The 10,071-nt window shown below is 63.1% G+C and overlaps 1 protein-coding gene across 3 annotated transcripts; it reads left to right on the top strand.

Moving 5' to 3' along the window:
- Window positions 1-400: 400 nt before the first annotated feature.
- Window positions 401-3,686, top strand: NICOL1 (NELL2 interacting cell ontogeny regulator 1). Of its 3 annotated transcripts, none has more exons than XM_059166937.1 (4): window positions 401-751; window positions 2,130-2,286; window positions 2,492-2,580; window positions 3,573-3,686. In XM_059166937.1, exons 2-4 carry the CDS (start codon window positions 2,157-2,159, stop codon window positions 3,636-3,638), a joined length of 285 nt encoding a protein of 94 aa, XP_059022920.1. In that variant the 5' UTR covers window positions 401-751; window positions 2,130-2,156; the 3' UTR covers window positions 3,639-3,686. The 3 variants fall into 3 exon arrangements, with proteins under 3 accessions (XP_059022920.1, XP_059022910.1, XP_059022901.1); XM_059166927.1 differs by having other exon boundaries at window positions 619-748; XM_059166918.1 differs by lacking the exon at window positions 401-751 and adding an exon at window positions 1,351-1,439.
- Window positions 3,687-10,071: the final 6,385 nt, after the last annotated feature.

The following is a 10,071-nucleotide window of genomic DNA, read 5'->3' as shown; positions in this document are numbered from 1 at the left end:
GTGCTCCAGAGCCCCGCTGCCTGAGGTCTACCAGCGCCTTGCTTCTGGGTAGGCTGGGTTCCCCTCCGCACGTGGACGAGGCTGTGTGCCTGTGTGTGGAGAGGGTGACCGGCAAATGTCACAAGGGTGAGATGGGGAGGCAAAGAAAAGCCAACGTCGAACACGTCTTCGGTCCTAGGGGCCAGGAAGGGTGCAGCGCAGGGCTCCGCCCCGGCAACCCCCCCCCCCCCCCCCCCCGCCGCCAGGAGGAAGAGCACGGAAACGCGCACGTCCGGGATCGCGGCTTGCAGTCTCCTCGGCCCAGCACCGCCCCACCCCCCCGGAGCCCGCCCTATGGGCAAGAGGAGACAGTGGCAGTCACGAGCACTGCCCCTTCCCTGGGTCGGAAAGGCCGCGTCCAGCCGGCCACAGCAGACTCGAAGCCCTGCGCAGGGGGGCGGGACGTCGGGGCGCCGCGCTGCCCCGCAAGGTGCGGGCTGCTGGGGTCTCCCGCACGCACGCGGCCGGGACGTGGGCTTGGGGCGCCCCCCCCCCCCCCACGAGCTGGCGGGCTTTGCAGGGACCCAGGAGACGCCAAGTGCAGCGCGTCCTTTCCAGAGGGGCCGGTCCGGAACCTGAAACCCGCGCGCCTTGGGCGCCTCGGGGGAGCACGCGAGGCTCTTCGCTTCCAACAGCCCTGCGCCTTCACGAGGAAGAAAAGTGCACAGGAAAGCCAAGCGACCCTTCCAAAGTCACACAGCCCGGGAAGGTGGTAGGGCCTCAAGGCTGGGAGAGGTGGGGCCAAAGGGGAATGACAAGTAGTTGTCCACGCTCCGAGAGGTGTAGAGGAAGGACCCCGCCGGCCGGAGGGCTTGTTCCCGATCCTGAGCGTCAGGGGCGAGGCCGCGCGGGAGTGAGGACCAGAGAGGGTGGATTTTCCACCGCCCCACAGTCTGGCTCACTCCTGGCCCTGATCTCCTCCGAGCAATGCGACCCGACCCCACCGGACCCTAGCGGCCAGCGGGGAGCCTCCCCGACCCCTGGCGAGCATAGAGCCCCTCCCTCAGGATTGGCCCCAGGGTCACCCCGAGACTGGGCACCGCTGGACGCCAGCAGCAGATTTCCCGCTTCCTCAGCTTTGCTCCCGCCCGCCCGTAGTGGCTCTGGAGGCGGCTGGCTTCTGCCCAGCCGCCGCCTCCTCCCGGCAGCCCCCCGGACTCCAAGGTCGGTGAGCCTGGTGGGGGTTGGAGGTGCAGCCCCCGTCAGAGCTGAGCCCTCAGACTCTCGGAGCTTCCTCGGCCCCTTTAAACTGGTGCTTCCAGCAATCTGGGGTTCCCATGACAACAACGGCGGATGGGGGACCCGGGCGGGGTCCGGTCGGAGCGCATGCGCAGTGCGCGGCCGACGCAGCACGTCTTCCCGAGTCGCCGGCGCTGCTGTCGCGGGGTCCCTGAACCGCGGTGAGGGCGGGGTGGGGCGTTCGCGGGCCTGGGGGGCGGGTTACGGGGTTCCCTGAACTGGGGTGAGGGTGTGTATGAACCCCCGTGAGGGCAGGATGGGAGGGTACGCGGGCCCGGAATGGGGCGGGGTAGGGGGGCTGCTGAACCGGGGTGAGGGGGGTCCGTGAACCACGGTGAGGGCGTGGTGGGAGGGGTTCGCGGGCTCGGGAGATGAAGGCGGGGTAGGGGGGTTCCGGGGCCCGGGGTGGGCGGGGTGTGAGGGGTTCGCGGGCCCCGGGGTGAGGGAGGGGTGGGAGTGTTTCGGGAGTTTCGGGTGGGCGGGGTGGGCGGGGCTCGCGGGCCTGGGAGGTGAGGGCGGGGTGCGGGATCCGTGAACCACCGCGAAGGGTTCGAAGGCCTGGGGGGTGCGGGGGTGGGGGGGGTCCCTGAACCGGAGTAGGGAGGGGTGGGCGGGGTTCGAGAGGTTCACGGGCCCGGGGGGTCCGGGCGGGGTGGGAACGAGTCCGTGAACCGCGGCGAGGGCTGTGTTGGGGTGCTAGGGGTTCGAGGGCCTGGAGCGGGGGGTGCGGGCAGCGTGGGGAGGGGTCCGTGAACTGCGGCGAGGGGTTCGCGGGCCCGGGGGGTTGCGGGCGGGTTAGGGGGTCGGTGAAGCCCGCTGAGGGCGCCACTGATCCCCGCGGCTCGCTGCAGGGCGGCCCCGGCTCCCAGTGCTCGGCCATGGCCCCTCTGCCGCTGTGCAGGCTCCCGAGGTCGCTGCCGCCGTGGCTGCTGCTGCTGCTGAGCGTGGCGCTGTTGGGTTTCCAGGCCCGCGCCGAGCCCGCCGCCGGGAACGCTGTCCCCGCGCAGAGTACGTGCGTAGCGGAAGGTTCCCCACGAGGCCCCGACGCCACCGGGGCGTGCGAGAGCACCATGCCTCCCTATTGTTCCCAGCACCGACCCTGCGCCCCTTCCGCAGTCGGGCTCCCGGGCCGCCCCTTCGGTGGGAGGTGCTGGGGGGGGGGGGGAGCTGGGCTAGGCTGACGTTCCGTCCGCTCTGATGCGCACCCCCGCAGGCCGTCCGTGCGTGGACTGTCACGCGTTCGAGTTTATGCAGCGTGCCCTGCAGGACCTTCGGAAGACCGCCTACAGCCTGGACTCGAGGGTGAGCCCCTCTAGCCGGGAGGCAGCTGCTTGGGGGTGGGGGCCAGAACCCAACCTGTGGCACTGGCCGGTGTTCTTCCTGCCCTCATCTGGCTCCAGTGTTCGGAGGGGCATTCTGGGCGCAGGCCTCACCCATGAGCATTTCCAGCCCCCTGGAGGGAGGGTGCCCCCTGCCCCAAGGCCAGGACCTGAGAAGGAACCGCCAGTCTCATTCAGCATCCCCCCACAGGGGGCAATGAGGCCCAGCGGCCAGCGGATAGAGGGGTCACTTTCCCTGGGTGAGAAAGGGTTGTGAGGTGGGAAAGGTTGGGCAAGAAAGGGCAGCTTGGGCACGGTGGTCTGGGAGACTCCGCATCCCCCAGCCTCACTTGGGGAGGAGTGGGTGTGCGCAGAGGTCACCCCCCAAGTCTAGGAGGAACGCGGAGCCCTCCCACCCTCACCTGCGTCCTCACTGTGCCTTAGCTAAAGGAATTTTCACTCAGAACAGAGATAGGTACTCCTCTCCGGAATGCGGGAGAATCTCCAGAAGTGGAAAGGAGGGAAGACCCTACCCAGGTCCCCTTTCCTGGCCAGCTCCCTAGGGCCCAGATCGAGGTCTGGAGTGCTCCTAGCGTCTGGATCCCATTGAGTCTGAGGCCGGGGCCCTGAGAGGAGCAGCCCCAGCCCATCTTGGGGATGGTGTTTGGGGACTCTGAGAGGCAGCACATGGGTTGAAGGAGAACCACTGGGAAGTAGTCCAGGCTGGGGATGAGCATGTGCTGGGTCCGGGACAGGACAGCTGAGCCAGCAGAAACCACAGAGAGTCTAGAGGAAGAACGTGGGGAGGGGAAAAGGCCCCCAGGGTAGCAGAGGGTCTGACCATCAGGGTGTTTGGGGGGTTCTGAGGTTTCAGGAACAGTTGGAGAGGGTACGGCCAGTACCACCTGGAGATGATGTGCCCTCGGGAGCTGGCAGATGGAGTGCCCTGCCCTCACTGCCCCTATTGCTTTGCAGACCGAGGCCCTCCTGCTGCAGGCCGAGCGCCGGGCCCTGTGTGCCTGCTGGCCTGCCGGCCGCTGAGGCCCCTCATACGCCACTATTCCCCCATCAATAAACACGGGCCCCACATACTGTGTCCTGTCTTCCTGTTCTGGCCACCAGAGCCTATCTGCGTCGCCCCTCGGGGTTCCTGGTGTGGGACTTGGTTTCCCCCAGCAGTTCCGTGGGAGCCACACCAGTGCGGATGCTAAGCAGATATGCATGTCTAGCCTGACATGAGGACCTGTAGCCGCTGGCTCTGTGTGGCCCCTGCAAGTCTGCCTTCAGACACCTGCTCGCTTGCCTGCCTGCCCTTTGAGGCCAGGAGAGCAGAGAAGCTGACTTTGCCCCTGGAACAGCTGTGCCAGTGCTGAGTTCCCCTGACTCAGGCTCCTCTGCACTGCGGTGGGGATGGCTGTAGGGGGAGCTGCCTGCAGGCCCCGACCTGGACCCCAGTGTCTCCTGGCCCACGGTGGCTGCCTGGAGAGTCAGGAGGAGCCGGCAGCCAGGGAAGGCTCCTCCAGGAAGGGAGGGCTGGCCAGGTCCCCATAGCCTCCACCCAGCCTGCTGGGGACCTCCTCCAGCCCCTGGGCCCCAGGGAATAAGAATCTGGGCCCAGATACAAATGTTGCATCTGTGAGTAACAGGCCCGTACTCATCCAAAGTGTGTGTGTAGCTCCGGACAGGAGGCCTCCTGGGGAGTCCGGTAACCCTCCCTCCGTCCCTCCATTCCTTCCATCAGTGTTTTGTAGTATCCAAGCAATGCTTTGCAACCTCCAGGAGTGTGGTGGGGCCATGGCTGGACATGACAGCTGTGGGATACTTGGCCTTTCTGGAGTGTTCCCTGCAGCAGGGCGCTTCTGCTGCTCTTGCAGCAGAGGAGGATCGCCCACCCCCGGCTCACGCACGTTTACCCAGAGACTTCCTCCAGGCCTCAGCCCCACAGCACCTGCCCTGCCCTTGCTCCCACCCTAGGACCCATCCTGTCCTCTGGGCTATTCTGCCTAGAGGGGCCAGGCATGCAGCTTCCACTCCGCGTGTCTGGACCACCGGGAACAAACCAGAGTCCTACCTTGGTCGTGGTGGGAGGTTGAGCTAGAGGTTGGCGGTGCGGATTCCTGTGAACTCTAAAGCAGGCCAGAGAGAGAGGAGGGAGTGCTAACGCCATGTGAAGCTCAGACCAGACCTCAGTGCTGGAAGTGAGCGGGGTACGCGATGGCAAGGGTCAGAATTCGGTCCTGGGGCCCCAGAAAGGAGCGGAGGGCGGACCGCGGCAGGTGCCTTCCCTCCCGGGCCCCGCCCCGACGGTGCTGATGTTCCATTGGTTGGCTTCCGTCACGTGGCCGTTCCTCGTTGCCGGGGAGGTGGGGCTGGACTGCGTTCTGTGCCTGGGTTGTCCAATTTAGCAAATGCAGATCTAGGACCAATGAATACTTTCCCCTATCAAAAGTACAAGTATTGGGGCGCCTGGGTGGCTCAGTGGGTTAAGCCTCTGCCTTCGGCTTACGTCATGATCTCTGGGTTCTGGGTTCGAGCCCCGCATGGGACTCTGCTCAGCGGGGAGTCGGCTTCCCCCACTCTCTCTGCCTGCTTCTCTCCCTACTTGGTATCTCTCTGCCAAATAAATAAATAAAATCTTTTTAAAAAATAAAAAAAAATAAGTACAAGAACTTCTGGTGTAAGTACTTATTAGCATAAGTATGTCCCACCAGTATTTAGGATATTTGTACTAAAAATTATTCGCTTATTCAAAATTTAAACTTACCTGGGCACCCCATATTTTAAGGGCAGCCATGAGGCCTGGCACAAAATGGGGTTTCTATTACACTGAAGGACAGGGACGGCCAACGGCTTGTTTCAGAAAGCCTCTCATAGGAATATTCTTTGCGGGGAAGTAGGAGCACAAGCTCCCCAGACAGAGCCTGCAGTGTCTGGTGGAGGAGCCCGGATCCTGGCGTGCCTGGCCGTGCTAGTGTTGAGGCTGGCCCTAGGCCCTTGAGCAGAGAGGTCTGGAAAGCAACTGGACAGATATGTGTGGAAAAGGGGCCAGAGGGAGAAAGTTAGGAACACAAGCGCTGGCTGAGACCCTTGCGGAGGTGAGCACTTAAGAGGGCAGAGAGGAGGGGTCCCTAGAGGAGAGGGGACAGCTGCCAGGCATGAAGAGAGATGAGGCAGGTGAGGGCTTTGGTTAGGAAGGAGGGGTCATCGTGCCACATGCTGCTGAGGTCAAGAAAGGCCAAGCCTGGACCACTAGGTTTGGCAGCACTGGTCATTGTTGACCTTAAGAACAGGGTCATTTGTGGGAGGGGAGCTAAGCAGTGAATTGGGAATGCATTATTTTTAGGAGAGCTTTCGTTTTTTCTGGACTTGATGTTTGCCTTAATGTTCCCACGCTGTCTGCCTTTATCACATCCTTACCTTCAAATCATCTCAATGCCTCCTGCCAGGCCCTGGCCCTGCTGCTCCCAGCGAGTTAGGTACTCCATACTCCCCACTGCCCCTTTCACTCTTCTCGCTTAGAGTCACTTCTTCCTAGACTTCTTGTCATTCTTTCCATATTGCTTGTCCTCAGTATCTTTCTAGAAAATCCAGTGGTGTGTAAACTTTCTGAGCTGGCCTGTCTGAAAATATCTTTTGCTGGCATGTTAAATTCATATCCCCTCCTACCTCCGGGCCTTTGCACAGGCCGTCATCTCTCCAAGGATTTACTCACTTGGCCTCCTCCATGACCCACCTCACTCTTTAGTTCCTTATCCTACCTTGCTTTGTTTGTTTGTTTGTCCCCAAGGGATACTAGAGCTTTGATCTCCTTTATTTATTTCTGGCCCCTTCCCTGCTGGATTGGAAAGCCTCAGGAGGACAGAGCTTTGTTCTTTTCAGGGCCCAGATAGAGGGTGGGCACTCACTGAGCCTGTGTGGAAGGGAGGGATGAGTGCTTGGTGATGGGCTCTGGGTGAGAAGGTTGAGCAGTTTGGGTCCACCAGCTGCTGGTGGCCAGTGCCTGTCAGGAGCCTTTCTCTCCCACTCTCAGGATACTCTCAGGACTGAAGGTGGACAGGCTTTAATCAGGAGTCTCGGGCCCTTAGCCCAAAACAATAATCTTTATTATATTATCGTTGTTCCCTTCTCTTTTCTCTTTGGACAGCTGCTGTCAGTTCCACACTGGGCCTCCCATCTGGTCTGTTTTGCTTTTTTCTTCCCACCCCCTGGTATTTTGGTTCACTTCTCTGGAGACCCCTTGGTCTTCCTCCAGTGCTCCCACCCACCTCTGTTGCTTCCCAGGCCCCCTGTACTTCAGACCACTGATGAAGTTTGGGTCTCAGTCCCTAGTTTTTCCCCGGAGGGGACAGGCTGGCCCTCGCGGGGTCCTCGGAGGAGAGCCCGTAGGTCTGCCCTGGGATATCCTGTGGGTCCCTTCTTCACCTGGGATGAGGGCTTTTCTACTAGCGCGCATCCTGTCTTTGGCACCCACCGCTAGCACTGAGCAGGGGAGGCCCAGGGCTCCCAGCCTACTCCAACTTTGGCGTCCGGGAGGGGTCTGGTCTGGTGCACCCACCCCCCCTGCCATGGGCCCAGGCCTAGCTGCGAGCCTGGTACCCAGCCCAGACTGCAGGGGTGTGGGGTAGAACTGCAGGTGGTCGGGGCTGCCCAGGCGACTAGGGTGTGGGTGAGGAGGGGACCCTGAGCAGCAGAAGCTAGAGGAATGCATGCGAGACTGGACCCAGAGAACAGACCGGCCCTGCCTTGTCTGTGAAATGGGTTCCTGATGTGGGCAGAGAGTGCAGTGAGGGGGAGGGGACATGGCTTTCATGTCACCAGGGAGGGAACAGGCTCAGTGGTGGGCCTGGGAGCCTGCTGCCTGGGCAGACTTCTCTTCCCTTTAAGATCACCCCCTCTCAGAGCTCTAAAGCCAAGGCTGTGAGGTCACCAACATCTTCTAGGTGGCTGTCCCTGGGGTCTAGCTCTGTCCCTTTTAAACTGAGTCTGGCTGACTTCTCCCCACCTCCTCTGGGTACTCTCCAGGGCCCTCTAGACCAGGATGCTGCAGTTCTAGGCTAGCCAAGCTATCTTGGGGGGCGGGGGGGTTCAAGGACTTAGGGCTGAAGGTGAGGTCAGGCCACCTGGAGGAAGGGACCTCTGCAGATGGAGGACCCACCAAAGTCAGGCTGAGTGGAAATGCAGGTCTTTCCCTCCACCTATGTGCTTGACTGTTGGGGGCCAGAGGAGGATAGTATCGAGCTCAGGGTCTGGGGGTGGGTGGGTCGGGTGGTCTCCAGCAGAGGCTGTGGCCCTCTAAGGGCAGAGCCACTCTGCAGGGAGCAGCCTCTTCACACCATGCCTGGATCAGAGGTCAGGGATCAGGACACTGCCCAGGAGCTCCTAGATCCTCCACCTGGTCCTCCCTCCTTTTGGCCCCCATCACAGAAAAGCACAGTGTTTCCGAATCCTTGATCTGGTGCTCAAGGCCCACATCCAAAGCCCTATCTCCCCTTCCTCTGAAGCCCCTTGACTCCTCCAGGCACTGGAGCCATCCCTCCCCATCACTTGTTTTTCCTGCCTGGACGCCCTGCCTGCTCTTCTTGGCTTTGCTGGGACACCTCTGCTCTCCACCTGGTCAACCTCAGGACCCCGGGAACCGGGTCCGCCATGGCTGGTCAGGCTCTCGTCAGCGTTCAGGCAGCATACGGAGTGATTTCTTTTTCTTTCTTTCTTTTTTTTTTTTTTAAGATTTTATTTATTTATTCTACAGACAGAGATCACAAGTAGGCAGAGAGGCAGGCAGAGAGAGAGAGAGAGAGGAGGAAGCAGGCTTCCTGCTGAGCAGAGAGCCTGATGTGGGACTCGATCCCAGGACCCTGAGATCATGACCTGAGCCAAAGGCAGCGGCTTAACCCACTGAGCCACCCAGGCGCCCCACGGAGTGATTTCTGAATGGATCTGTATGTTCCTTTGAGATTCTCCGTGATTTCACTTTCCTCTCCTGGAAGATGACAGCCAAGCCCCAGACAAATCCTGGCATGTGGGAAATACAGCGTGGGGTGACTTCCCAATTTGGCGGCCCCCTCCCACCATGGTCCTTGCACTGGCGATCCTGGCTGTGGATTAGTTCAGCTCCTGGGTCCGGCGTCCTCCCTACTCTGTCAGGGTCTCTTGGTGTGACGCTGGCGAGGGGTCATCCTCTTCCTAGCCTCTAAGTGATGGTAGCTGCCTCTCTGGGCTCCAGGCAGGCAGAAGGTCCTTAGGCCTGGTCCCCTAGGTCTCGACTCCAGCCAAGCGGGTGAACTCAGCTCCAGGCTGCCCTGAGAGGTTACCGCGGGGAATGCGGGGCGATGCGGGGCGACGCGGGGAAGGGGTGCATAGCGGCAGGGGGCTGGATTCATAAAGTGTTAGGGGAGGGATCTGGGATTACCTGTCCCCTACCCTCACCCTCACGCTCACCCCCCTCCCCCCGCCCCCGGCCCGCAGCGTCGGTAGGCAGGTAGGGCTCGCGGGGACCCGCAAGACTCAGCAAGAGCATCCCCCCGCCCCCCCGCACCTGCACCGAGATCGTGGAGCGCATGCGCGGGCCGGGGAGGGTGGCGGGGGAGCGAGCCAGGAGGGGTCCTACCCGCCCAGCGCCCCCCGTGTCTGCTGCCGGAATTCGGTGTCGGAGCAGAAGGTTGCTGTGCTGCGCCGGGACGCGGGGGGCTGCGGGCGAACTAGGCATCACATTCCGCTGCGACTGCGTACCCGCGCGTCCAGCCCGCGTGGCCCTGGGCGTAGGTTCCCAGGGGCGTCAGGCCGGGGAAGCCGCGGCGCCCCTTCCCGGGGCCCCGGGCCGGCGTAGCGTTCAGACAAAGGGGAGGGAGCTGGAGCTGGAGCTGGTTCGGTGACTGCGCCCGGCGGCCGGCCGGAGAGAAGGTGGACGCGGCGCCGCGGACTGCAGCGGCGCGGCCCCAGGACCCGGTGCTCCCAGGCCCGCGCTGAAGGGTGGAGGTGCTGGGGTGCAACGGCCGGGCGGGAGGCGCCCTGCCGGGAGCCCCCACGGAGCGCCCCCTCCGGGCCGGGGACCTCGGTCGCGCTCGTCCCTGGCCATCTCTCGGGGCTCGGCCGCTCCGTCGTGCCCTGGGCTGCCTGCGCCACCCGCACCCAGGCGCCCTCCCGCTGGCCGCCCGCACCCGGCCGCCGCGCAGTGCCCAAGTGTGCCATCGGGCGGGCGCGGAGGCGGCGTCTGCTCCCACCCGCGAGATCACATGGTGACCCTCGGCAGCCAATGCAGTGGACGCTAGGACCCTGCGGGACCCCGGGCGCAGCGACTGCACCGGCGCCGCTGCATTATAAATACTTCTCCAAAATGCGGCGCAGCTCCCTGCGCGCGCCCCGGCCGCCCGCCGCCTCCGCCCCGCGCCCCTGAGCCGTCGCCGCCACCGCCGCCGCCACCGCCGCCACCGCCGCCGCCACCGCCGCCGCCACCGCGGGTCCGAGGGCGCCGCGC

This window comes from Mustela lutreola, chromosome 1 (genome assembly GCF_030435805.1).
Source record: "Mustela lutreola isolate mMusLut2 chromosome 1, mMusLut2.pri, whole genome shotgun sequence".
NCBI lineage: Eukaryota > Metazoa > Chordata > Mammalia > Carnivora > Mustelidae > Mustela > Mustela lutreola.
Note: the sequence above shows the minus strand (reverse complement) of the source record. Positions and strands in the feature narration are given on the sequence as shown.

Coding starts and splice junctions, on each gene's coding strand:
- NICOL1 (XM_059166937.1), top strand. CDS start 2,157: ATGGCCCCTCTGCCGCTGTGCAGGCTCCCGAGGTCGCTGCCGCCGTGG. Junction 2,287..2,491: donor GAACGCTGTCCCCGCGCAGA/GTACGTGCGTAG, acceptor GCACCCCCGCAG/GCCGTCCGTGCGTGGACTGT. Junction 2,581..3,572: donor CCTACAGCCTGGACTCGAGG/GTGAGCCCCTCT, acceptor ATTGCTTTGCAG/ACCGAGGCCCTCCTGCTGCA.